Below are 27,955 nucleotides of genomic sequence, written 5' to 3'. Positions count from 1 at the left end.
AGGGGGAAAAACTGAGATGTTTCACTATGTGGGCCTGGCTACTCTGATTTTTTTTTTTTTTTTTTTTTTTTTGTAATTGAAAGATCCCACACAAAGAGACCCTTACTCAAGTCTTGGGAAATCGCGGACCCCAGACACAGAGAGACCATTTTGGATGTAATAAGCAAAGGCGAGGTTTATTACGGAGACCTATTACAGAGATCTCCGGGCCGACACGTATCCCGCGCAGGAGACAGAGGTGTCGGCCCCGAAACTCAAAAGTCAGAGGGTTATATAGAGAAGGCTAGGGGGTTTTGGCGTGGTTACATACAATTGGCTCATTTAAACATAGCAGTGAGAACAAAGCAGAAAGAGTACGTGTTAGAAGTCAGGGGCTTATCAGGGTCTGGAGGATGGCCCTGAGTGAGCTGGGGGGAGATGTCTTTCTGTCAGACGTCCCATGAATCAGTCCCATTAACTCAGGCTGGTTCCTGCATTCCTTTTCTTTATGGCTTGTCAGTCCTGCCTGGACAGTGTTTCCTGTGCTCCTTTATCTTTATGGCCTGCTAGTCCTGGCTGTAGGGCTTAGCCCTGGGTCTGTGGCCTTTGGGGCTAACTCTTTTAATTTTATATTTCTAAACCTAGAATTTGTATAATTTTTTTTCATTCCCGTCTTCTCCTACTAAATAATTCTAATCTTAGAATTTTGATATCAAGTCTCATATTTGGTCTCACCAGTTGTCCTAACTGACTGGTACTGTTGTCTCAGAACCATCAACCGCACAGCACCCACTCGATTTTTAACAAAAGCAATTAACCTGTTTGTCACGCAGGGGCCAAAAACTAAAACCAAGAAAATTATTAATAATGGCCCAGCTGTAGCAGAGAGTAGGGTAGTCATCCAGGGAGATCTACTAAACTAGCTCTCGAACCATCTCTGATGTGTTTTTCTGTCTGTCTTTTGTCTAACCTTTTTCTAAGTTTATTTATGGAGTCTTTAATTACTCTTGAATGGTCTGTATAGAAACAACATTTTTCTTTCAGTATAGCACACAGACTCCTTCTTTAAGGAATATCAGGTCTAATCTTTTTCTATTTTGAAGGACTACCTCTGAGAGAGAGGTTAGGTATTCTTAGAGGTCAGATAAAAAGTCCTTTCCTCTTTTTATATCTGAGTCAATGGCAGTTCTGAATTTTTTATAAGCCTTGTATTGTAGGGCAACAGCAGATGTCCTTGTGTTGCCCTTGCAGCACCTAGATAGCCCTAGCCCTAAGTAATTCTCAACTCCTTTTTTTTTTGTGTGTGTCTTACTAAGTCTTTAGCATTAGGATTCTAATCTGGACACTATCAAAACCTATACACCAAGGTCATGACTAGCTTTTAGAACTTCTAAACTTATATAGATTGTGATCCCTGAGGCACAGTCCCAAGAAGTGTTAGGAGTATTAACATATGTAATGTTATATCATTTGTAATAGAAATCAAGCCTATCCCACACCTATCTTGATAGAACCCAGGACAAACATGACTGAATTTCCCTCTAGGTCCCAGCTTTCAGCCCTAACAGCTAGTACACGGCTGGTGAGGGCTGAGAATTGACGGCTGTCAGGGTGGTCAGCAGCACCAGGTACGGTCCTTTCCAGCGAGGCTCTGAGTGTCTGGGCTCAGTGTAGCTGCTTCCGACCTGGAACTGATGGGATGTCTCAGGGGTCTCCGGGGCATAGGCTGCTGTCAGCTGTGGGCAGATTTCTTTCTGTATCACCTGTAGGTCTTTTAGCCTGGCACACAAATCATTATTACTATGGCACTATGACATGTTGGTTCAGTAACATCATCTAATACAGTCAGGGGAGCTGAGGCCCCATATAAGATCTCAAAGGGGGTAAGGCTGAATCTGGAAGGGGTATTTCTTGCTCTGAAGAGAGCAAGAGGGAAGGAGTGTCACCCAGTCTGTGCCAGTCTCCATGGTCAATTTGTTCAGGATCTCTTTTAAAATTTTATTTATTTACTCTACCTGTCCTGAACTTTGAGGTCTGTAAATATAATGTAATTTCTAATCGACCTCTAAATACTTGGCCACACCCTGGCTTACCTTGGCAACGAAAGTAGGGCCGTTGTCTGACCAGATTACCTTGGGCATTCCAGACCTGGGGAAGATTTCTTTCAGTATCTTCTTGATGATTGTAGAGGCCGTCTCTCGTTTGGTGAGGAAAGCTTTTATCTATTCCTGAAAAAGTATCTACAAGCACTAGGAGATACTTGTGATTATATTTTTCTGGTTTTATCTCAGTGAAGTTCACTTCAACTTTTCGTTAAACTCTCTAGGTCTCTTTGTCCTGTTTGTTTGTTAAGCATTTGTTTACTAACGTATCTTATACTTTTTACTGTCTCTCTTGGCTAAAATCTTAAAGTCTATTATATATATTTTAACTATTTGGACAAACTTCTTATCTCTTAAATGAGTCTATTTCTTAATTTGGCAAAGTGAGTCTTTTGTTTGTTCTCTGGGGGGGGGGGGTACAGCTTTCTCCCCAAGTGTGCCATTGTCCTTTATCTTTTAAGCAATTTGGGCCTTTTCTAAGTGAGGTCATCCCTTAGTCTAATCCTAGTTCTCAGTGGCTGTCTCTTGCAGGCCTGTAACCAGGATAGGCTCCTGCATAGCCATTTCCCGAGCCACTTTATCTGCTTTGTCACTGCCCCATGTCACTGAATCTCTTCCCTCCTGTTTTCCTGAGCAATGAATAGTACTCACAGTTGTTGGCTTCATCAGGGCATCTAAGAGATGGCAAAGACATCTGTGGCGCTAATGTGCTGGGGGGGGGGTAGAGGTTCAGCCATCCCAGATGACATTGTGTTGTCCACCATGGCAGCACCCACTTATCTCTGACCTTTATTCATGAAGAGAACTGTTCCCGTCTGTGGACAAGGTCCTCGGCTTTCAGTAGGGGTCAATCAGCCAGTCGCACAGGTCTTTCCTCCACCCATGTGCTTCTGTCAGTGTTTGACACTCGTGCTGTGGTGGCTCCAGGTCCGGATTGGGCAGCAAGGTGACCAGATTGTCCCCAACCGGTGGAGAATCTAGTCCATGGCTGCTGACCAGTGGTCCCATCTTTTGGGACACTCTATCAGCCACTCTATCACAGTTTAAGTCCTGGATTGGGTGATAATTGTTAGTGCCCGGCTGGCAGGAGTGATGTGTTCCAAGCAGAAAAGCACTAAGCCATTCATCTCCCAGCATCAGTTACTGGTGTACTGAGACAGGTCTTAAGCTCCACATACACAGTCTATAGATATGTATACACATGGCCTCATCCAGCCATTTCAGCCCACGCAAGCCAATTTGGAGAGCAATTTTCTCATGAGCAAGGGATAGGGGCAGTCAGGGATGACCATGAATTAGTGGGTGGGTTACCCGGCCCACGCCAAGGTCCACTGTTCTTCGGGCAGTCCATAAGTATTGTTCGTTGCCAGTAGCTCCTTGCACTCAAGGTCTTTGGATATTGGCCCACTGGGGGGCATAGGAGCACAGAGCATTGGGTCCCTGTCCAGCACTCTAGGACCAAGAAGCTCTCCAGTGGCCCCTCTTGTTCTTTCTTGGGCAGTCCCTGACCCAGTGTCCTTTTTCTTTGTATTAGGCACACTGATCTTTAGCCAGGAATTCTCTTCTGTTGCCAGGTACTATCTTCCTAGGTTCCCTAACTACTGTGGCCAGTATATGTTCCTCTCTCGTCTTTTATCTCTCTTTAGCTCTCTAACTTCCTCTTCTTTTTGTCTCTTTTCTTCTCTAGTTTTCTGTTCTTTTTATCTCTTTCTTTTTTAACCTTATTTTCTCTGTAACTTATATTAACTCTCAGCAACTTAACCCTTTAAATTTCTGTAACATTCTCTTTATCCTTTTCTTATCTTAGCCAGATTGGTGGGGCATTTTTTAGCCCCTCAGAGACCCACCCTTGGAGCCTGGCGGCAGACCTGGCACTCCCTACCTTTAGGTGTTTTGAAGTCAACAGGCAGAAGTGAGGGCCTTCCATCCATCTCTGGAACACTTTTTCTGGCCTCTAGTAGGATTCTATCTTTCCTCGGTGGTAAAGAAGACCTGTAACAGTTACTAACAAGCATCTCAAATGGGATGGTGAGAAAACAAGGGAATCTTGAGAATAGAGGTCCACTGAAGAGGGCAAATAGCATTTAGTCACACAGCTAAGCCAGGAGGCTTTCTTGGGACAAAAAGACCTTGTGTCTGTGAAACAGAAAAGTGAGCAGAGGGGCAGTCTATCTGTTACCGGTTGTCTCTCTGGACTTAGATTTTCCCTTAAGGAGTACCTTCCTTTAGTGCCAGCTCAGTGGCTTTATCACTCAAGAGACCCATCCTCTAAATGACACTAGGCTTCCAGTAAGAACTAATAACAAAAGGATGGAGAGACGGTTAGAACCTGAGTGTTAGATACTAAGCAGCTGACAAAAGAATTGTAACCAGTTCACCTGGGGCTTTCAGGACCTCAGTAGCAGCCCTTTACCAAACTTTCTCAGTGGGCTAAAGGCCCATGGAAAAGAAAACATTAATCCTGACCTTGGCCACAGCCAAAGTCTGAATTCTAAATCTTGACTGGCAAAACAAAACAAAGTTCTTTACAGTTTGTTGTAGATTCTTTGAAACTATTTTAGGGGCTTCTCTGCCCCCCAACCTGGGACATTTCGACCACAGGGGCAGGAACTGGCTGCTGTGGGGATAAGATCAAAGGCATTCTCCATGCTAATGATGACCAGTGAGAAAAGTAATTTAATGCTGGAGACTGGCTCCTGTCTTGGAATAGGGCCAGCAGATAAGGCAGGCTCCTTAAAGAACTTCTAATGAGCACTCTCTTTCTGTGAGCAAGAGTTGAAGGTCTGGCCACTAAAAGCAGAAATTCTTTTCTTGTTCTTGTTTTCTTTAGAGTCCTCCCCCACCTCACTCTCAGCCTTTTTAGATCATTCTTCCTGTAGCATTTCTAACACAGCCTGTCCCTTTTTTATATCCTGTTGACAGCATTTCTGATCTTTTAGGCAGCTACGCACTAAGTGTTGAAAAGCTCTCAGGGAGAACTTTCCCTCGCGATGGAGATCCTCTAACTCCAAAGACCAGACCGAGACACCACAGGATGCAATCAGCAAGAGGATTTGGTTTATTGTCGGGATACACAGGCACAGGCACCTGCGGGCGCTTCAGTCACTCGGGGGACTGGCGCGCCCCACGGAACCAAGGATGGGCTTTTATAGGATTTTGGGGAGCAGAAGCAAGCATACAGAAGCAGATGCATGGTTACAGGGATATAATTGGTGGATTCTAATATGGCAAGGGTTTAGCCCGGGGGCAAGTTTCCTAGCTACCTTCCAGAAACATAACGGCTGACTCGGCCCCCCAAGGGTTCAGCCCGGGGGCAAGTTTCTTAGCTACCTTCTTGGAACATAACGACTGACTCGGCCCCCCACCAGGGTGTGGGACCTCTCCTGGGGCTTTTTTTCATTGTCAGGTGCTCAACCGAAGTCGTCCTGTTGCCAGGCCTTCAACCAAACATATCTTGCTTGGCAGCCGCTGTGTACTCAGTGTTCTAACCTTTCCCTGAACCAGTCATCTTAAGTACAGCCTTGCAAAATGGCGTTACTGCTGCTAAGCTAGGGTCTTTCATTCCCCCATTTTTTTGCTAACTTTGAGTGAAATCTTTCACTCGACTTGGTCAAGAAATTTCTGTCTGGTGGGGGCTTATTCCCCCACTGACTCTAGGCCACAAAAGGGCTAGGAGGAGCCACGTAGGAGTTTTAACTTTAAGGGGTTTGGAGTGCGCTGAACTCTCCATGTCTGGGGTGTAGTGTTGTGATTAGTCAATTCCTCAGACCGGACTGCCTTGACGTGTGGTGTGTGGATCTAAGCCGAGACTCCGTCTACCTTTAGGGCGGTCGGGGTAGTCAGGAGGACGGTGTAGGGTCCTTTTCACCGTGGCTCGAGATTCTTGGTCTGGTGTCTGTGCACCCACACGGTGTCTCCAATCTGGAACGGGTGTGGCACCACCGGATGCTCAAGCTTGTCCTGGTAGGCAGCGGCCAAAGGTCTCCAGACGTCTCTCTGCACAATCTGTAGGGCCTGTAAATGGGCCCTCAGAGAAGGGCTGTCAGCAAAATCAGCAATGTTTGAATCAAAGAAATGGACAAATGGGGGTGGTGTTCCATATATTATTTCAAAAGGAGTTAGACCATGGGGGCCCGGGGTATTCCGGGCCCGATATAGAACTAGGGGAAGGAGGGCCACCCAATCCTTTGAGCCAGTTGCAAGCGTAAGTTTGGATAAAGTCTCCTTAATTGTTCTATTCATGCGTTCTACCTGACCTGAACTCTGGGGTCTATAGGCACAATGTAATTTCCAATCAATCCCCAGCAATTTGGCCACCAACTGACTTACTTGGGAGACGAAAGCGGGCCCGTTGTCCGACCCCAACGCTTGAGGCATGTCATACCTGGGAAAGATTTCCTCAAGGAGCTTCTTGGTGACCATTTTTGTAGTCTCGTGCTTTGTGGGGAAGGCTTTGACCCATCCTGAGAAGGTGTCTATAAACACTAGGAGATACTTGTATCCATATATACCTGGTTTAATTTCAGTAAAATCAATTTCCCAATGGATGTCGGGACGGTGTCCCCTAGGATGAACTCCTTGTCCAATCATGGTCCTTCCCAGGTTAACCTGAGCGCACGCTTTGTAACTCTCAGTCACCTTTTGTATCGCTTTGTCCCAATTAAAAAAAAAGACACAGATTTATCTCTTCCCGATCTAGTAAGGTTTTCATCTTCTTAAACCCCAAATGGGTTAATTTATGTAAAAAGGAGATCAATTCAAAAGTCCTTTGTAGACCCACTGTTTTAGTTGAGGGTGGTAGATGGCCCCCATTTTTTCTAGGAGCTCTATGTCCTCATGGGCATAAACCCAACTGGTTTGTCCCACTGGTGGGGGCGTGGGTTGGTCTGGGCTATTTAAGGGCAAGATTTGTTTGTTCATGGCCGCTTCTCGCGCCGTGACATCGGCCAGCCGGTTTCTTCGTGCTTCTGGGTTGTGCCCTTTCTGGTGTCCTGGACAATGTATAATACTCAGTCTTTTGGGCAAGAATAGGGCTTCTAAGAGGGCCAGAATTTTAGCCTTATTTTTAATATCTTTACCCTCAGATGTGAGCAGCCCCCGCCTCCGATAGATCTCCCCGTGGATGTGTGCCATGGCAAAGGCATAACGGCTGTCTGTATATATATTTAGCCTCTTACCTTTTGCCATCTTGAGCGCCTGAGTCAAGGCGATGAGTTCAGCCCGTTGTGCGGAGGTACCAGCAGGCAGGGCTTTCGCCCAAATCACTTTGTCCTCCGTAGTGACCGCAGCTCCAGCCTTTTGCTCTCCCTCTGCCAAGAAGCTGTTGTCATCTGTGTACCATGTGTGGTCAGCATTCTGAAGAGGCTGGTCCGATAGGTCCGGCCTGGTTCTATGTACTTCTGTGAGGATTTGTAGGCAGTCATGCTGTTCTGCCTCCTCTGGTAGGGGAAGCAAGGTGGCAGGATTGAGGGCGACTACGGGTCCAAACTGAACCTGTTCTGCATCCAGTAACAAGGCTTGGTAGTGGGTCATGTGGGAATTAGAGAGCCAGCGGTCTGGGGGCTGCTTTACCAAGGCCTCCACTGTGTGGGGTGCTAGGATGGTGAGTGGCTGTCCCAAAGTCAATTTTCTAGCATCCTTGATCAGGACAGCAATAGCAGCCACCATCCTTAGGCACGGTGGCCAGCCGGAGGCCACAGGGTCCAATTTCTTAGACAGGTAGGCCACAGGGCGTTTCTAGGGTCCCAACCTTTGTGTTAGGACCCTTTAGCATACCCCTGTTTCTCATCGATGAACAGTTACTGAGCAAATTGTAAGGGTTTGGAACAGTCGGATGAATATCTTCTATCCTCTTGTTGACCTCTCTCAAGTCTTGTACTGGCCTATAATCTCTAGTGTCGGGTTTCTTAACAGGCAGAAGAGGCGTATTCCAAGGCAACCGGCAGGGGACTAGGATGCCTTGATCCAGAAGCCTCGTAATGTGAGGCCTTATACCTTGATAAGCTTCATGTGACAGGGGGTATTGTTTTATGGAGACTGGAGTTGTAATTAAGGGGGGCTGTTGGAGCGCCAACCCCATCCCACCAGTCTCTGTCCAAGCCAGTGTCCTGTCCAGGTTCATAGGGTTAGAACTTGAAGGGGAGTTCCGTGGGGGCCAGTTATTTGGGCCCCTCTTTCCTCAAAATGAATTTGTGCTTTTAGTTTGGTGAGCAGGTCACGGCCCAGCAGAGGGTACGGGCAGTCTGGAACATGTAAGAAGGAATGGGTCACCTTACCGGTAGCCAGCTGAGCCCGGCGGTCCGTAGTCCATCGGTATTGTTTCTCACCAGTAGCTCTTTGTACCCAGGCCGTCCGGTCCTGAAGCTCGGGTGAGGACTGAATGCTGGGCTCCTGTGTCTACCAGGAAAGTAACCGGCTGCCCCCCAACTTTAAGCGTTACCCTGGGCTCAGGGGGGGGCTCCTGGCCCTGACCTCCCTAATCTTTATCTAGAGCCAAGAGGGAGGTTCGTGGTCGAGGCTTTCGGGGTCCGCCAGGCTTCTTGGGGCACTCTCTGGCCCAGTGCCCTTTCTCTTTGTAATAGGCACATTGATCTTTATCCAGCTTCAGCCCCTTTCGAGCTCCCCCCTATCTCCCTTCTTTTCTTGGCCCTGAACTACGGCGGCCAAGATTCGACTCAATTCTCTCTCTTATTAAAAATCTTTTCAGCTTCTTTAAGTAAATTCTGTAATGTATAGCCCTGCAAATTTTCTAACCTCTGTAACTTAGTCCTGATATCTGGAGCAGCCTGCCAGATGAAGGACATAGAGACACTCATCATTTGTCCTGGGTCATCTGGGTCATAGGGAGTGTACATACGGTAGGCCTCCTTAAGTCTCTCTAGAAAGGCGGAGGGAGTTTCCCCTGCTTCCTGTAATACCTGTTTTACCTGAGCCAAATTAGTAGGGCGTCGTATAGCCCCTCGGAGACCCGCTAGAAGCAACTGGCGATAAAGGCGTAGGTGTCCCTTACCTTCAGCTGTATTAAAATCCCAGTTTGGTCTCTTAAGTGGGAATGCAGCATCAATTTTTTCAGGCAGCTGGGTGGGACGCCCATCATCTCCCAGAACATGCTTTCTGGCCTCTAGGAACACTCTTTGTTTTTTTTCTGAGGTTAAGAGGGCCTGTAAGAGCTGTTGGCAGTCATCCCAAGTAGGCTGGTGGGTAAGTAAAACAGATTCTATTAGGTCGGTGAGTGCCACCGGATCTTTGGAGAAAGAAGGGTTGTGTTGTTTCCAATTGTAAATGTCAGCTGCTGAAAACGGCCAGTATTGGGTCTGGCCACCGGTTCCCTGTCTAAGTGGGAAAGCCTGGGAGGTTGAATCTGGCATCACCTCGCGCTTATTGCGCAATCTCCCTGCGACAGGGGAGAAACCCTTATCAGACTGTGGCCCGGCAACTGATCTGGCCGGCGGCTCTGCCTCCTCCGTTTCAGCCGGGCCTGTCAGAGAGAAGATCTATGAGAGGGGAGTTTGGGTCTGCCGGGAGGACAGGTTTCTTAGAAGGCTCTGAATTCACAAAGGTAAAGAGAGGAAGACGTGGCCGGCGGACCGGGCGGGGCCGAGGGGACAGGCTGGGGGTTGAGGGGAGGCCAATTCGGGTCCATGAAGGGTTCCGCCCGGGGGGGGGGGTTAAGCCGAGACTCTCTCAAGTGATAATATAAGAAACCTGGTCAGGATGTCCGTGGACAACCCGATCTTTAACCTGTAAAATAATGATCTTATTAAATGTGCCATTCACTGGCCATCCTGCTCCGAAAGTGGGCCACTCGGATGTGTAGAGAGTCTGTCATTTTCCTTTTTTTTTTTTTTAACCTCGACGGACTGGTTGTGTGCCCGGTCGTGGACGTCTTTCTAATGATCAAGAGTGAGACTTAGGGGCGTTGTTAGGGACTGTCCCATGTTAGTTCTAAGGAAGATTAGAACACAGAGAAAACAAACAACACCAACAGTCAAACAAACAACAGACAGGCGTGCTGCACGGCTTTGGTACCAAACTGAAAGCAAAAGTCAGATGGAGGTGGCAAAGGTCCGGGGCCCTCTGAAAGCCAAAAATACAGACAGAGGTGCCGTTAGTCCGGATCTTTCTCCTCTCCCAGATTGGGCCCCGAAAAGTCGGGCCCCTAACACCCTTGGAACGTCTTCCAGGGCTGCGGGGCGAGAAGTCCGAGCTCGTCAGCTCCTTCTTCGTCCCGCCCAAATTCCAAACAACCTGGCTGAGCGCTCACAGAACAGACCTGGCTGAGCGCTCACAGAACAGACCCGGCTGAGCGCTCACAGAACAGACAGAATAAGGCAGAACGAGACAAAATCAGACAGACAGACAGACGCCGGCCGGCTTACCTCCCAGTGGGTGGTCAGTGGTCCCTGGGTGGAGGATCTCCTTTCCCGGCCAACGCACCAAATGAAAAGCTCTCAGGGAGAACTTTCCCTCGCGATGGAGATCCTCTAACTCCAAAGACCAGACCGAGACACCACAGGATGCAATCAGCAAGAGGATTTGGTTTATTGTCGGGATACACAGGCACAGGCACCTGCGGGCGCTTCAGTCACTCGGGGGACTGGCGCGCCCCACGGAACCAAGGATGGGCTTTTATAGGATTTTGGGGAGCAGAAGCAAGCATACAGAAGCAGATGCATGGTTACAGGGATATAATTGGTGGATTCTAATATGGCAAGGGTTTAGCCCGGGGGCAAGTTTCCTAGCTACCTTCCAGAAACATAACGGCTGACTCGGCCCCCCAAGGGTTCAGCCCGGGGGCAAGTTTCTTAGCTACCTTCTTGGAACATAACGACTGACTCGGCCCCCCACCAGGGTGTGGGACCTCTCCTGGGGCTTTTTTTCATTGTCAGGTGCTCAACCGAAGTCGTCCTGTTGCCAGGCCTTCAACCAAACATATCTTGCTTGGCAGCCGCTGTGTACTCAGTGTTCTAACCTTTCCCTGAACCAGTCATCTTAAGTACAGCCTTGCAAAATGGCGTTACTGCTGCTAAGCTAGGGTCTTTCAGTGTCATACCGGCTGAAACTCCGCCTTTAAGATTTCTTGTTCTCAAGCAAAATTTAAATCTTTTTTTAGCTTATCTCAGCTGTCCATCGTGAGATTCCCAGAGATCGAGAACCAAGGTGTAGTAATTCACTAAGAAATCTCTCTATAGTGTTTCTTTTTACCTTAAGCCTTTTCCTTTTAAACAGCTCCTGAAGAGCCAGAAAAATTGGGTGAGACTTGAGAAGTTCCCATGCTCGCTGCAGCAGCTCCGCAGCTAATTTCGCTCCCCCCTACTGTGTGTTGGGAGCACAAGCACAGATAAAACACTATGTTTTAAAAACTTAACGTTGGCTATCAACCAACACACCGCCACTAGAGCGGGGTCCATAAAATTAAGTTTCTTACTCACTATACTTGTTTCATACCGGAGGCCTAATCTGGGGAACTTTTTTATTTACGAGAGGTTTTGTCCTCAAGGTTTTTGTTAATGTCTGTTTACACAACTGTTAACAGCAGCTAGGCTGATCAAGGGGAGTAAAGGGAGGGGCCTCTCTCCTTGGGGAGGAGGCTCAAGAGAGAAAGACAAAACTCCCTGGCAGAAAACAATTTCTCTCAAGCAAATTATTTTTAACTTTTAACTTAAGCACCAAGAGGACCAAGTAAAACTCTATGACGAACAAAGCAAACAGTTTCATGATTTCAAACACAGTCGTCAGTCCAAGATTTCAAACACAGTCATCAATCCAAATTCAAACACAGTCGTCAGTCCAAAATTCAAAAACGAAACAAAAGCCAAAAAGACACTCGACAATACCACAGAAAACAAGCCAGACAAACAATATCAAGACAAAGCATCTTATAACCAACTTTCACAGATGCCTGGTACCTTCAGTACGTGGCCCAAACTGCAGCTTAACCTTAGCTGCTTTTGGGATGAGATGGACCATCTGATTCCACCTCCCAACAGGATTTCAGAGTGTCTTCTTGTCCTAACATCCGTACAATGGTCCACCATCAAAGACAAAGGGGTTATCACAGTCTGCCCCATGGCAAAGAAAAAGAACACCAAACACAGAAACAGAACACAGACAGCAGACACTAAGGAGCACTCTGTCTCCTTTGTTCCAGAAAACCACAGTCAGGTCCTCCTGACTGTCCACAGCCGGGCTCTCCCGACTGTTCTCCGCCCGTGGAACGTCTTCCAGGGGCTGCAGCCTTGCGGGCCCGGGGCGTCCCCCCTTCCGCAGCCAGGGGGTCCTCACGGACCACAAAGGCAGCTGTACTGAGTGGGGATACACATCCACTCTCCTACAGGGCAGGAATACACATCCACCCTCCTAGCACAGGGCAGGAATACACATCCACCCTCTTACCACAGGGCAGGAATACCCATCTGCCCTCTTAACACTGACCAGTACTAAGACACACATATATACACACACGGCGGAACCAAAACAGAGACAGACACAGACTGACAAATGCGGCGCCGCTCACACAGAAACACTCAGACAAACATCCAACTCACCTCCAAGGGGTCTTCAGAGTCTGCAGTGGTCTCGAAGATCCCGGACGAGCCCCCATTATTATGAAAGATCCCACGCAAAGAGACCCTTACTCAAGTCTTGGGAAATCGCGGACCCCAGACACAGAGAGACCATTTTGGATGTAATAAGCAAAGGCGAGGTTTATTACGGAGACCTATTACAGAGATCTCCGGGCCGACACGTATCCCAGGCAGGAGACAGAGGTGTCGGCCCCGAAACTCAAAAGTCAGAGGGTTATATAGAGAAGGCTAGGGGGTTTTGGCGTGGTTACATACAATTGGCTCATTTAAACATAGCAGTGAGAACAAAGCAGAAAGAGTACATGTTAGAAGTCAGGGGCTTGGGGGGAGGGGGATGTTTGCCCGGAAACCGGGAAAGGGAATAACACTCGAAATGTATATAAGAAATACTCAAGTTAATAAAAAAAAAAAAAAAAAGGAAGGAAACTGAGGTGGAAAAAAAAAAAAAAGAAGTCAGGGGCTTATCAGGGTCTGGAGGATGGCCCTGAGTGAGCTGGGGGGAGATGTCTTTCTGTCAGACGTCCCATGAATCAGTCCCATTAACTCAGGCTGGTTCCTGCATTCCTTTTCTTTATGGCTTGTCAGTCCTGCCTGGACAGTGTTTCCTGTGCTCCTTTATCTTTATGGCCTGCTAGTCCTGGCTGTAGGGCTTAGCCCTGGGTCTGTGGCCTTTGGGGCTAACTCTTTTAATTTTATATTTCTAAACCTAGAATTTGTATAATTTTTTTTTCAGTAATCAAAAGACAAAAATAGTAGAACTTTTAAAAGTAGTCAGGATCTCTAAGAGTCTTGGGGAGCTGAAGAGATGGCTCAGCAGTTAAGGGCACTTGCTGACCCTCCAGAGAATCAAAGTTCGATTCCCAGAACCACATCATGGCTCAGATGGTCTGTAGCTGCAGGAGACCTATTTCTAGCCTCCTCAGGTGCTGCACACATGTTGTACATAGACATACATTCAGAATGATGAATGTTAGCATACAAGCCGTCCAGCTGGTCTACCCCCAGGGACCTGGCAACTGCTTATGTCATCACCTGCCAAGGCCAGGCGTGCCGGGTGAGTGGTCTGTCTTGTCTCTCTGTCTGTCCTGGCGCTCTCGCTCCCTGTTTCTCTCTCTGCCCTCATGGCTTACTCACATGCCTCTACCTGTTCCCCAGGTCCTCACTCCTCTCCCCTTCCCCAATAAACCCCTTTTATGCCAAAACAAAAACAAATTTAAACTCAATATCCACAAATGACTGGATTTTGTTGTATCATCTTGTTTTTTATTTTAAATGAAAACTACATTTTTCTTAGCAGATGGATTTTTAATAATTTAGCAATATATATGTTTTTTGTCATATATATCAGCACGTGTCTGTGTTCAGGCATATGCATATGAATGCAGGTGTCCAAGGAGTCCAAGGAGTCAGATCCCTCGGAGCTACAGTCAGACAGCAGTGAGCTTCTGAAGCGACTGCTGGGAACTGGACCTGGGTCCTCTCCAAAAGCAGCAAGTGATTTTAACTGCTGAGCCATTTCACTGGCTTTTTGAAAATTAATTTATTTTATGTATATGAGTACACTGTAGCTGTCTTCAGACATACCAGAAGAGGGTATCGGATCCCATTGCAGATGGTTGTGAAACACCGTGTGGTTGCTGGGAACTGAACTCAGGACCTCTGGAAGAGCAGTCAGTGCTCTTAACCACTGAGCCATCTCTCTAGCCACTCACCAGTTTTAATGGTCATGTTTTATATGCTGGGAGTATAAGGAAAGGGTCTGTTCTTTAACAGTCTGTGGAAGTCACAGGAATGGGACCACAAGCAAATGCCATTTTAAGGGCTTTCTCTTTGGTCCTTTCAAATACTAATTTTGTGATGTCATATCTTTATAAGGAGACAGACATTTTCATATTGATCAAATTTTTAGCATCCAGCTGAGAGAGAACTCTTTTCAAATCTAATTCATTTTATACATGTCATGGTCAGTGATACATCTCTTTTTTTTTTTTTTTTTTTTTTCTTTTTTTCGGAGCTGGGGACCGAACCCAGGGCCTTGCGCTTGCTAGGCAAGCGCTCTACCACTGAGCTAAGTCCCCAACCCCAGTGATACATCTCTTAATTTACAGTTTAATGGTTGAGGTGACATTTTAACAAACAAATATGTAATAACTACTTACTGGTTTTCTATCTTTTTAGCCTTTTGGTCTTGTCTGAGATTGGGTCTATGCAGCTCATTCTGTAACGTTACTTAATCATCAGCAGATGCACTTGTGGGGCTTTACTGCCAGATGCGAAGGGAATGGAATGGCTACGAATGATTACAGAACGAGCCGAGGTCACTTAATCAAAGGTCACAGAGAGAGAGAGAAGCCAGAAACAAAGGTCAAGGAAGAGCTGCAGCTGCCAGAGAGGACCCACTCTCTGACTTTCATAAGAGAATTTGCAGAGAGAAAGGGAACGGCCATTACCCATGCTCTGCGTCCATTAAATGAAGACTCTCGAGTGAATGATAAACATCTTTTAAAGAGAAAGCACTCTCACGTGATCACAGTAGAAGCCCCTTCCCCTGCCCCTTCTTCTTCTTGGAGATAGGTTCTTTCTGTGTTGCCCTGGATGGACTCAACGTTTGGGGCTCACAGGATCCTCCTGCCTCAGCCTCCCAAGTATCTGCGACTATGTGTTACTCAGTGGCCAGGTATGGTGGTTTTTAATCTCACTACTTGAGAGGCTACGGCACGGGGATTATGAGTTCAAAAGCAGCGGGCTACACAGGAGGGAGAGAGAGAGAGACAGAGAGAGAGACAGAGAGAGAGACAGAGAGAGACAGAGAGAGGGATCTGATGCTAATGATTCAACCTATTAATTTTAATATAAAACCACTTGAAGATGAGTTACTCCAACTTAAGAAGTGCTTTCACGTTTGGTCACTTGGCTTCTTCTTTTCACAAGTCTTTTCTAGATGAATTTTTGGAGATGAAAATGGAAACCAAGGCCGCGTCCTTCTCAGCATCAGGCAAAGAAGTCAACTGCTGTTCTGGCGAGAGCTACTTCAGTAAATGACTCAGCTGGTCTTGCAGGTCAGGCGACTGTTCAACGCTGGAAACCAAAACAGAACGGGACTGTCTGAGAAGACCAGGAGAAGACATCTACCTGTTTGACCTGTCCTTTGATGCATTGATCTTGTCACGCCTGAGTCAGAATTTACCTCAGCCAAGTGTTTAAACTCAGAATCTGGCACTGTGGCCCAACTGTTCATCTGTTACTCGGGAGCTAAGGCAGAGGGAGGACGGTTTGAACCCAAGGGTTGGAGGTCACTGTGGAAACACGGTGAGATTCCATCTCAAGGTTGGGGGAAAGTAAACCGTGAAGGGTCTGTGCTGGTGGGCACAGGACACACACCTATACCCCACCACTCAGGAAGTGGAGGCAGGATTGTGACCCTCAGGTTAGACGGGCCTACATAGTGAGAGACCTTAAATTAAAAAGAAAAGGGCTTAGAAAAACTTCACGCGGTTAAGAAAATGAGACCATTTAGTGACGTCCTTATGTCTGCTCTATTTGTGAATGTTACCACTATAAGCAAACATGTCTGTTCCTAAGGGCAGCCTCTGTGCCCTGTAACTTCTAGAACTAAAGGGCAGTAAACCCAGTTCCTGCACACCCTTGACAGCAGTCACTCCCAGCATGCTTCAGTAGGCCCCACCCGTCATCTCTGAGGACACTTACTTCTTCTGAATAGCTTCTTGCCTAAATCAGGAGGGGAAGAAGGAGAGAAACAGGGAGAAATTACCATCAACAGATCGCACAGGTAGAAGGAATACACAGGGCTTAAACTTAGTGTAATTATGCAGGTCCAGGGCGCCAGGTATTTAATATGTACACATCTAAAACACAGCTTCGACATTCGTTATGGGGACTTGAATTCTCAGCCATACAATTCCAATAGGGAGGCAAGCATCTTATCAACTACGTAAAACAGAAGACAAGAAAAAGATATAATAAAAGGCAAATTCAACTACAGTTTCCTTCAAAGTCACGGTGAAGGCAATGTCTGTTTCTATGCTGCTGGTGCTGTGTCACAGGGAGGGTGCCAGCTACCACCCCACTCTGTCCTCCAGGGCAGGAACAACACTGGTGAAGAGTGGACAGACACTGAACCAGCCACAGGTTTCCCAGGTGCCACACAGTGGCAACACCGTCCTGGCAGGCTCTGTCCCTATGCCTTCTTCCCATGTAGAGCCCCGAGTTAACACAGGGAGGTTTAAAAACAGTGGCCCCGGCACCCACTCTCCCACATTCCAAACTTCCCCTGAAGCCTCATGTGTCTTTCCTGGAGGATTGCATCCTTCATCAACCCTACCCACCTCCACCCCCTCCCACCGCCTGAGGAAGATGTTCTGAGGCACAAAATGGGTGACCAGGATAAGGGTGAGGATGCTGCAGCCGGTGACTGCTGGCAGGGCAGACTCACTGGTACTGAAGGTGTGTTGTTATTATCGCCATCTTCCTTAAACTCTGCACAACAGAGAGAGAGAATAGTCCACTTCACTATGGCCATTCAAAACACACACACACACACAGACACACACACACACAGACACTCACACACAGACACAGACACACACAGACACACACACACAGACACACACACATACACAGACACACACACACACATACACACACACAGACACACACATAGACAGACAGACAGACAGACACACACACACACACACACCCCATGAAACGAACGGTTTCTTACATCTTCTGAGTGCAAGATGGCATCTTCCTGTAGCACCATGTTTCGAGCTGCCTGCCCCAGCAGCTAGAAAACAAAAATAAAACAGTAATGATCAAAATTCCCACCTCTGAGACGGGTCAGGTAGTGCAGGCCTCGAATACCAGATGTCAGGGAAGCTGAAGCTAGAGGGTCACAAGTTCAAGGCCTGTCTGAACTACACAGTAAGGATGGCTAATTTAGTAAGAAAAATACAAAAAGGGATGGCGGTTTAGCCTGGCAGGTCTGGTTCACTCCCCAGGTCCTAGAGAGAAAACCCATGTCACTGGCACAGTGGCAGTTCTGATACAGTCATGCTCCACACCTACACCTTTCTGAAGAACCAGGGCCAGAGCTGAGCTCTGTGGGACAGAGTTCTGATGAACACAGCCTGCTCAGCAGGTACTGAGAAGTCTGCAAACTGCGTTGGCCAGACCACTAACTTCTGATTCTTTAAAAACAAACTTGGGGGCACGGGAGCAATGGCTCAGTACCTAAGAACACTGTTGCTCTTGCAGAGGACAAGAGCTTCAGGTCCCAGCACCTACATTGTGCTTCCCAACCATCCATCGCTCTACTTACAAGGGATCCCATGCCTCTTCTCAGCTCTGCAGATGCCAGGCACACACATGATGTGCATACATGCACAGAGATAAAACATTCATACACAAAAGTCACATAAAGTTATATACATATGAAAACAAAGATAGACGTGGGCTGAGGGCATTGTTACACTGCTTGCCTAGGGATTGGGAGAAGCTGGGTTTTAATACTCAACACTGCATAAAGCACACTTGGTGGCACACACCTGTAATCCCAGCACTCTAGAGTAGAAGCAGAAGGACCACAAACACAAATGAATGTCATCTCCAGCTACACAACGAGCTCTGTGCTACCCTAGGCTCCAGGAGACCCTGTCCTAAAAGGAAAGGGGGGGGAGGGGCAGACTGCAGAGTCTGGGAGTGAAGTCAGGACTCACTGATACATGACTTTAATCTCAGCACTGGGAAGGCAAACTCTGAGTTTGAGGCCAGCCTGGTCTACAGAGTGAGTTCCAGGACAGCCAGGACTACACAGAGCAACTTTATGAAGGGGTGGGGGGTGAAAATGAGAATCAAAAGGTTCAGTGAGAGAAAAGGAGGAAGAAAAGAGGCATGAGAAGAAGCTCAAGGACTGAGGGTGTATTGGAGTGGTGGGCGACTGTCTGGTGTGACATAGCAAGATCCTGAGTTTGATCCCCAACACAAAAGAAAGGAGGAAAGAGAGAGGAGGAAAGAGGAGGAAGAGAAGAAGGAGGAGGAAAAGGAAGAGAAGGAAGAAGAGAAGGAGGAGAAGGGAGGGGAGGAAGAAGAGAGAGGAGGGAGCGGAGAAGAATGAAGAGGGAGAGGAGAAAGAGTAGGAAGAGAAAGAAGAGGAGAAGGAGGAGGGAGAGGAGGAGGGAGAGGAGAGGAGAGGAGGAAGAGGAGGAGGAAGAAGGAAAGGAGGAGGGAGGGGAGGAGGAAGAAGGAAATGAGGAGGGAGGGGAGGAAGAAGAAGGAAAGAAGGAGGGAGGGGAGGAGGAGGGAGAGGAGAGGAGGAAGAGGAGGAGGAAGAAGGAAAGGAGGAGGGAGGGGAGGAGGAAGAAGGAAAGGAGGAGGGAGGGGAGGAGGAAGAAGGAAAGGAGGAGGGAGGGGAGGAGGAGGGAGGGGAGGAAGAAGAGGGAAAGGAGGAGGGAGGGAGGAGGAGGGAGAGGAGGAGGAGGCAGCAGTTACCATTGTTGCCACCATTCAAGGCTTAGAGCAGGAAATCCTGTCATGAAAGATATCCAGATGGAGCTGAGCGAGAGAACAGGAACAGGAGGTGTGAAGGGCAACTTTTAGATTTGGTGTAAGCTGGGCCCTGAGACCAAAAGAGCAAAGGTGAGCTCAGATTCAGCACAGGGACCTGACCTGGAAGCAAAGCTCAGCTGTGTGAAGGCAAGTGAAGAACCAGTGAGATGCAGGCTCCCGCAGCTCCTGTGGCCCTGGCGCACGAGGTAACCCCACAGCAGCAGGTGTGTGCATCCCACACACAGGGAACTCTCCCTGTTCAACTCTAGCAGCCGATCGCTGCAAATCGGCCAGGAACATCAGCGTTCTCGTGGTTCACTTTGCTTTTTAAAATTTAAAACTGGTAAAGCTCACGTGCTTCTGAAGTTTGAACACTGAGAGAAGACTCCCCCACATCTCTCCTTCCTGCCCTGTTCTCTCCCCATGGGTAACAGTTTTATTTTTGTTTTCTTTCAGGTCGTGGTATCCATAGGTACTCACGTCCCTTATTTAAGATGGTACAGAGTTTGCTTGTGATTTAGACCATCTCTCGATTACCCTTTAAAATTCTGGGGTGGGCTTTTTTGTTTGTTTGTTTTGGTACCGGGTCTCGCTAGGAAGCTCTGGTTATCTTGGAATTCACTGTGCAGACCAGACTGCCCTCAAACTCAAAGAGACCTGCTTGCCTCTGCCTTCCAGGCCTCACTACCTCACTATTGCTTTTGGTGTGTCTGTCTGTCTGTCTGTCTGTCTGTCTGTCTGTCTGTCTGTCTGTCTGTGTTGTATGTACATGACTGTGCAGATTCACACACCCACATATACGTATAGGGAAGCCAGGGGAGGTTGAAGTGGAAAGTCGTGCTTTCTATGGAAATTCAGTTATGTCTTAGGATGTTTTGCTGTGGCAGACAGGTGAAAGGATGCTTTGATGAAGCAGACACTTGAGAGGAACTGTGATGTTTAGAGTGGATATAAATATGAGCCCAGAGGCAGTGGAAGGAGGCTCTGGCATCTGTTTGCCTTGCACGCATTACTGATCTTCACTTGCTCTGACTTCATAGAGAGTAACCTGCCGAAGAACTTCCCGTGATATTCCGGTGGCTTCTGTGGCCTCTGCAGACTCAGGAGGATTGGTGCAGCCCAGTGGCTCTGTCATTGCTGACTCATGAGCCGTGATTGCCGAATGGACTGGGCAGTGGCTGCTGATTCGTGGTGGTGTTTGAAATGCCCCCAGAGAACTGTTTCTAAACAGATCCACGGCCCCCATTTCCTATTAAGCTTTTCCCCATCACCTCTGGTGGGTGGTGGGCTAGAAGGGAGGTTGAAGCATTTAAATAAACCCTTACTAAAGTAGGTTTTGAAAAATGTAAGCCAACAGATGGTCTGCAAACGCCCCCTCTATCACTCTCTGCCTCATGGCCTTGAGACGGGATCGTTCAGGACTGGAAGCTAACTGCTTGGCTAGCACAGTCAGGACCTACCCGTCTACATTTCCTAATGCTGGGAGTGCAAGCACGCACTGCCACGCCAAGCTTTTGATATTGGTGCTGGGAACTAAGACTCGGCTCCCCATACTTGCAGAACGAGCACTGTTGGCCAACAAGCCGTCCCCCAGGTCTATGTCTCGTTTAATAAACAGGGTCTTGCATGCCTGAGGCTTGCTTCAGAGTCACTGTGCGACTCAGGATGATCTCGAACTCGTCTCCTGCCTCCATCTCGCAGGTGCTGGGATCACAAGTGTGAGGTGTAGGATACCGTGCCAAGCCTCTAGATTACATGCACTACCTAATACATACAACTGCTATACCGTATCCAGGGGGAAATGAAAAGCACTATACATGTTCTGTACAGAGGGAGATACTGACTACATCTTCAGGGTCTGCAACTGGCTGAATAGGTGACTATGAAGCTCAAGGATGTCAGAAGCCAGTGCACGCCCACTGTGGTGGTTTGGATAGGTGTAGCCCCCACAGTCTCGGACGCTTGAATGCTTGGCCCAGAGAGTGGCACTATTAGGAGGTGTGGCCTTGTTGGAGGAAGTGTGTCACTGTGGGAAGGGCCTTGGAGGTTGAACATGCTCAAGCTATGTCCAGTGTGACACACAGTCTCCTTCTGCTGCCTAAGGATCGAGTTGTGGCACTCTGAGCTCTTTCTGCGGTGCCATGCCAGCCCATATGTTGTCATGCTACCCCCATGGTGGTAACGGACTAAACCTCTAAAACTGTAAGCCAGACTCAAGTAAATGTTGCCCTTCATAAGAGTTACCATGGTCATGATGTCTCTTCACGGCAATAAAACCCTGAGACAGCTCACCCATCTTCTTACTTAGAACATATATAGATACGCTCCACATCCAGTAATTTTCCACTTTAAAATATAACCCTGAGGTAAATGGAATAGCAATATAATATATACATATATGTGTGTATATACACACATATACATATATACGTACATATATTACACACACACACACACACACACACACACACACACAAAGAGAGAAGGGGGGAGGGAGGGAGAGAGGGAGAGAGAAAGAAAGACTGCACAACTTTTCTGTTGCTGGGAAGAGACTTCATGACCAAGGCAGTTGATGAAGCATTTAATTGGGGGTCTGTCTGCTACAGAGTTGGAAGATAAGGCCATGCCATCATGGCAGAGCATGGCAGCAGGCAGGTGAACAGGCATGGAGCTGAGAGCTCACATCTGATCCACAGGTTGGAGGCAGAGAGACTGGGCCTGTGTGGGCTTTGAAACTTGAAAGTCCATCCCAGAGACACACCTCCTGCAACAATCCTTCCTAAACAGTCCATCAACTAAACATTCAAATATATGAGCCTATGGGGCCATTCTCATTCAAACCACCACAAAAGAGAATCCCCTCGACCATCCTTTTACAACTCCACATATTACAAATACTACATCACAGATAGATGTGCTACCCAACTCGGGCTTCACGAATCTACCACAGGGCTACATCCCCAGTACCTGTAGTCAGCTGTGTGTGGGAGTGAGTATGTGTGTGTTCCTGTGTGAATGAGCTGTATGAGTGTGTGCGCATTTGTGCTTGCAATGAGCTGTGTGAGGGTGTATGTGCTGTGAGTGGGGTGTGTGTGTGTGAGCTGTGTGAATGTGTATGGTATGTGTTGTGCGTAGGGAGAATTGACATCAAGTTAGCCTTCCTCACATGCTCTCTGATCTCTGTTTTGTTTTTAAAGACATATTTATCTTATGTATGTGAGTCCACTGTCGCTGTCTTCAGACACACCAGAAGAGGGCATCAGATCCCATTACAGATGGTTGTGAGCCACCATGTGGTTGCTGGGAATTGAACTCAGGACCTCTGGAAGAGCAGTCAGTGCTCTTAACCTTTGAGTCATCTCTCCAGTCCCTGCATTTGTTTTTGAAGATGAGGTCTCTTGCTAAATCTGAGCTCACCAGTCAGTCAGGCTGGCTGCCTGGGAGCTTTGGGAATCTACTTGTCTCTGCTCCCACCTCAGCTCCCAAGCTAGGGTCACAGGCATGCAGGCAAATACTGCCGTACCCAGCTTTCTTTCCCATGGGTTCTGGGGATCTGAACACAAATCCTTGTACTTGAGTGGTTTCACCAACTGAGTCGTTTCCCTAGCCCCTTCACCTACTTCTAAGTAGCAAATTCAAATTCATATGCATGAGAGATGGTGACCAACGAACCAACAGCAGAAAAGGACTCCATCTTGTCCACCCATTTACTCATCCAGCAAATGCTTACTGAGTGCTTATTTACGGCAAAAGTAAAAATGGGGCTGGGAGTGGTGGTGCACACCTTTGATCCCAGCACTCAGGAAGTGAAGGCAGGTGGATCTCTGTAGGTTTGAGGCCAGCCTGGTCCACATAGTAGGTTCCAGGACAGCCACTGCTACAGAGAGACCCTGTCTCAAAATAACAACGAGAAACAAACAAACAAAACAGAGAGAGGAAGGGATGGAGGGGAAATAATTCGGCTCACAATCTGGAGGTTACGCAGATATAGGCACTGAAATCCCTTAAGGCAAGTGCGGGAGGATGGAGAAGCCCCACTGTGGGGTCCTGGGGATAGAGGGAGTGAGAGTGGTTAATCTGCTCCAGGGGTAAGTGTTGGGGGTGGGCTTCCTGCAGAAGTGAATTCTGAGGACCTGGGGTTTAGAATTCATCTTACACACACAAGTGGAGTGATCAGATTTGCTGCTTCAGAGCTGTGGTCATTAGAATGGGCCACACAGGGGGTGGCTCAGAGACCAGTTAGGACACAGGTGATGAACACAGCTGGCAGTGGGGCATTTGAGAAACAGAAACAAAAGACTCGATGGGACTTATTCCTGCCTGGGACACACGGGTGTCACAATGCCAGATAACAGAGACCTTTCTCAGAATGACAGATGTACTCTCAGACACTTGGCACTGTTTTTCAGATAAGCCACATTCACACTTCCAGTTTTACCCTTTTAACATGGAATATCACAGAAACTGTCTTAGTACAGCATCTTTCTAGATCCCACAAACTTTCCTAAGTTTTCACCATTGACTTGCTCATAATTAACTCAGTGATTTCTCTCAACCACTTGCCTTTCTTATTCTCATAGCCACAGTGTGCTCCCCCACCCCCATTTCATCACTTCCCACATTATTTCGTTATACAGCTGAGGGGGGTAGGGATGTAGCTCAGTGAAGTGCTTGCAAGAACAAGGACCTGAGTTTGACCCTCACAACCCATGGGCTGGGGCAAAGCCAAGTGTGTTGCTCACACCATCAGGACAGACAGATCCCAGGGACTCAATGGTGAGCTTCCTTCACTTACTTAGTGAGTCCCAGGAGACCTAGTCTCCATTGTTTGTTTGTTTTTTTCAGACAGGGTTTCTCTGTGTAACAGCCGTGGCTGTCCGGAAACACACTCTGTACATCAAGCTGGCCTCGAACTCACAAAGATCTGCCTGCCTCTGCCTCCTAAGTGCTCAGGCTAAAGGTGTGCGCCACCACACCTGGCTATTTCAAAACCTTTTAAAGTGGATGACACCCGAGAAACTGCACTTGAGATTGTCTTCTAGCTACATGCCTACATATGTCCACACACACACATTTGCACACACAATAAATAATTATACAACTTCGGCAACAAGGACAAGGTCACACAGAGATTAAAAACAAAACAAAACAAAACCAAGTCCAACAAAGGGCTGTGAGGATAGCTCAGGGGTAGAATGATTGCCTACAATACTCTCTAGGTTCCACTCCAGTGTTGCAAAAATATAAACAATTCCACGACCACAATGACTCTCACTAGGTATGAGACTCAAACGGAGTAGCCGAGCATGGGTGTGCAAGGGACTAGGTAGGTAGAGCATTAAGGTGGAGGGCTGGCTGTGGATGCAAGCACGCTTGTCCTCACTTCCGCACCAGCCAGACTGATACCCAATCCTCATACACATCCTCATCTCAAGGCCTTTCCAGCCTACAGCTCTCCCTGCGACTCTGCTTGGCTCCAGAAACCCACACACACGGCTCACTATGCATTTCACTCTGCTCTCCGTGCAAGTGTCATTTTCCTGGAGACCTGCACCTGTTTAAAGTAAACCTCCCGGGGTTGGGGATTTAGCTCAGTGGTAGAGCGCTTGCCTAGCAAGCGCAAGGCCCTGGGTTCGGTCCCCAGCTCTGAAAAAAAAGAACCAAAAAAAAAAAAAAAAAAAAAAAAAGACCAACACCATTACCATCAAAAATACTAAGTGGCCTGAGTACCTGGATTTGCCCCTGGAAACTAGAGCAGTTCCTGGAACGTAACAGACATTTGAAAATTATTTGTTAAATGAAAGCTGTAAACAGAAAGTCACTATGACACCCAGCCACCTCACAACCTAGGACAGGAAACGGCTGAGGTGATCTGCTATATTTGCTATGGAAGAAATCCAGTAAGGCCCGGTCTGGAGGACGGTGAAATTGTGTGTTGAGCCTGTCTCAGAAATCGGGTTAACTTCAGCTTGATTGAATCCAGACTATTTAATGGGATCACACTCAAACTCCTACAGGAGAAGATGCTCCTGTGAGAGACACATTTAAGGATGAGGAAGGGGAAAGAATGGCTACTTCAGGAGCAACCAATGGTGGCAGTAATTTTTGGTAGCTTGATCCATTAGTACCATGTAAAGGTAAATTCTTTATGATGTTCAATACATACTAGAGTTAAATATAAAACCATCTCTTATAATTTGGAGGGGAGGAGGGTGTAGGGTCTCATTGGGCAGCCCTGCCTAAGCTAGAACACGCCTGTAGACCAAACCCACAGACACCCGCCTGCTTCTTCCTCCCAAACGCTGGGATTAAAGGCATGTGCTACTACGCTTGGCTTTAAAAAAAAAAAAGTTTAATTACATTTATCTATTTATTCTGTGTGTGTGGGGGGGGTGTATGTACCATGGCTTCCACACCTGTGATGGAACTTGTGATGGATGATAACTTTTGAAAGTTTGTTTCTTCTTTCCACCGTGTGGGTCCCAGCTTCAGATGCAACTTGGGTGGTCCAGCTTGGCTGCACACGCTTTTAGTTGCAGAGCCATCTCGCTGGCCCCAAACCCACCTTTTAAAAGTTTAGGTGTATTTATAGCGTTTCTTCCCCCAATTTGTTTATCTAGAAAAATGTGTGTGCGCATTTGTAGGATGGATGTGGCATTTTTCATAGACGTACATTTCCTACATAAGAAATAGAATCTAGGGGCTGGAGAGATGGCTCAGCGGTTAAGAGCACTGACTGCTCTTCTAGAGGTCCTGAGTTCAAATCCCAGCAACCACATGGTGGCTCACAACCATCTGTAATGGGATCTGATGCCCTCTTCTGGCGCATCTGAAGACAGCTACAGTGTACTCATCTATAATAAATAAATAAAAGCTTTAAAAAAAAGAAGAAAGAAATAGAATTCTATAGATCACAAAAAAGCAACGTCAACATGATTACCGACAAAAATGACCTAGGAACACTTGTGGGACCGTGATAAAGTGTCAAAAGGTGAAACCCTGGTTCACAGAGTCAATATTTGGAAAAAGCCACATAACAATTCTTTAATTTCTTCAAACTTTCCCCTGACATGGACTCCTAAAAGCAACCTGTCAGATGGGACCACACACAAAACCTGTCATCAGAGACCACCAGCTCAGCGACTTCAACAGCTGTGTCATATAGTAAAGGCAAGCACTTCCTTTTTTTTTTTTTTTTTTCCGGAGCTGGGGACCGAACCCAGGGCCTTGCGCTTCCTAGGTAAGCGCTCTACCACTGAGCTAAATCCCCAGCCCAAGGCAAGCACTTCCTGTATGGTGCGATTTTTTATTTTGTTTTGTAGCCACTGTCAGTGAAAGCTAGCTCTAGCTACACAGTAAGTTTAAACTAATGTAAGTCAGGTGCTGTGAACATCCACGCACAAATCCAAAGGTCTTTGTATAGGCTGGAAAACACAGTGTCATTATTGCGACTACACAGGAAAACAGGTTTGGAAACTGTAACCACTTGTTGTAGACGTGTGGCTGAGACAAAGTGTTACTAAACTAAGGAAGAAGTCTGAAGGGGAAATTCTCGGACATCTAAAAAGATTCTTGGTTCTTGGTTGTTTTACAGGTGTATTCAAGGCTTCCATTCTAAGGGAGGCGAAACCGGAAATTTATTCAGCACTCCCCTAAGTATTCTAGGCCTCTTGCTTTAGCCTCCGGAGAGCTCAGACTACGGTTTGCCCATTATGCACCACCATACGTTTAATTTTGCATTAGTAAACGCATACCAATGACGAGGTCACTGCATTTCACTTGTCCGGTTACCTGTCCATGAGCGTGTGAGCTGTTGTTTCATGAAGAAAAGCGTGTGACATGTATGTGTCTTTGTGTTTCTCTAGGGTAGAGACACCTACTTCAACTGGCAGAGTGTATATATCATCAAATCATTCCACTCATAGAACCGGATGGAGGATGGAGAAAGGCGGAGGATGGAGATGGTAGGGCAAAGGAAAAAGTTATTCCAGGAAACAGTGAAGAAATATAAAGAATAAACCCACAAAGAAAGAGATGAAAGGAATCTTGGACCAACGCCAAGCCGAGTTTGAAAGGCGACTGGTGTTCACTACAGAGGCCCATGAACACAAACAGGCACCGTGTAGGAGCGGCAGCTCATCTGCCTGTGTTTCTCCACTTCACACCATCTCTTCTAGCTACATGCATTCAACCTAAACTGAAGAAACGCACCCAGAATGCAACACGCGCCTGGGCCAAAAGCCTACACTTCCCAGGATGCAGTGCGCCGCCTCTCCCGGAGCGAGCGCTGGGAAGAGGACTGGGCCCGGGGATCCCACGCCCGGCTCACCTCAGAGCTTCGCGAGCCTTTCAGCACCTGCTTGGTGAGCGCGATTACGTCGGTGCCGCAGGTGTTCACCTTTTCCGTGAGAAGCCCCTTCACCGACTGACCAAATCGGGCTTGCGAATCCGGCGTCCCACTCGCCATCATCTCAACTAGCGAACGCCTCAGCCGGACGACGGCGAGTCCCTGGGGCCAAAAAGACGCACAGCGTCCAATCGTGCGAAGAGGAAGGATCGCATGCGCTTAGTTCAAACTGCTTACTAAAATTATTTAAAATGTTCAGTTGATAGGCATGGAAGAAAGACAAGGTCTAGGTAGGGCTAACCCTGGAGGGAATAGAATATAACTTAGGTGAATCCCTGGTTTAGATAGAGTCAGAAGATCTGGATGGCATCTTAAGC

General features: G+C 47.5%; 2 protein-coding genes across 8 annotated transcripts; both read right to left on the bottom strand.

Annotated features, from left to right (window-relative positions):
* Nucleotides 1-157: 157 nt before the first annotated feature.
* On the bottom strand, nt 158-27,742 carry Borcs7 (BLOC-1 related complex subunit 7). 3 transcript variants are annotated; one of them, XR_015620068.1, is made up of 6 exons: nt 27,561-27,715; nt 17,409-17,471; nt 17,121-17,164; nt 16,376-16,396; nt 13,374-15,745; nt 158-620 (listed from the first exon to the last, which is right to left on the bottom strand). XR_015620068.1 is itself a non-coding variant. In NM_001134509.1 (5 exon segments), coding segments are annotated over 5 exon segments (321 nt in total). In that variant the 5' UTR covers nt 27,702-27,742; the 3' UTR covers nt 13,913-15,693.
* Nucleotides 5,117-10,572, bottom strand: LOC134484081 (uncharacterized). Of its 5 annotated transcripts, XM_087609791.1 has the most exons (5): nt 10,460-10,572; nt 9,091-9,274; nt 7,259-8,323; nt 6,466-6,730; nt 5,117-6,120 (listed from the first exon to the last, which is right to left on the bottom strand). In XM_087609791.1, exons 3-5 carry the CDS (start codon nt 7,746-7,748, stop codon nt 5,946-5,948), a joined length of 930 nt encoding a protein of 309 aa, XP_087465917.1. In that variant the 5' UTR covers nt 7,749-8,323; nt 9,091-9,274; nt 10,460-10,572; the 3' UTR covers nt 5,117-5,945. The 5 variants fall into 5 exon arrangements, 4 of the variants coding, with proteins under 4 accessions (XP_087465917.1, XP_087465915.1, XP_087465918.1 ...); XM_087609789.1 differs by having other exon boundaries at nt 5,117-6,730; XR_015653494.1 differs by lacking the exons at nt 9,091-9,274; nt 10,460-10,572 and having other exon boundaries at nt 6,466-7,072; nt 7,259-8,017.
* Nucleotides 27,743-27,955: the final 213 nt, after the last annotated feature.

This window comes from Rattus norvegicus, chromosome 1 (genome assembly GCF_021556685.1).
Source record: "Rattus norvegicus strain SHRSP/BbbUtx chromosome 1, alternate assembly SHRSP_T2T, whole genome shotgun sequence".
Classification (NCBI taxonomy): domain Eukaryota; kingdom Metazoa; phylum Chordata; class Mammalia; order Rodentia; family Muridae; genus Rattus; species Rattus norvegicus.
Note: the sequence above shows the minus strand (reverse complement) of the source record. Positions and strands in the feature narration are given on the sequence as shown.

Coding starts and splice junctions, on each gene's coding strand:
- LOC134484081 (XM_087609789.1), bottom strand. CDS start 7,748: ATGGTGGCTGCTATTGCTGTCCTGATCAAGGATGCTAGAAAATTGACT. Junction 6,731..7,258: donor GGCGCTCAAGATGGCAAAAG/GTAAGAGGCTAA, acceptor ATTGGGACAAAG/CGATACAAAAGGTGACTGAG.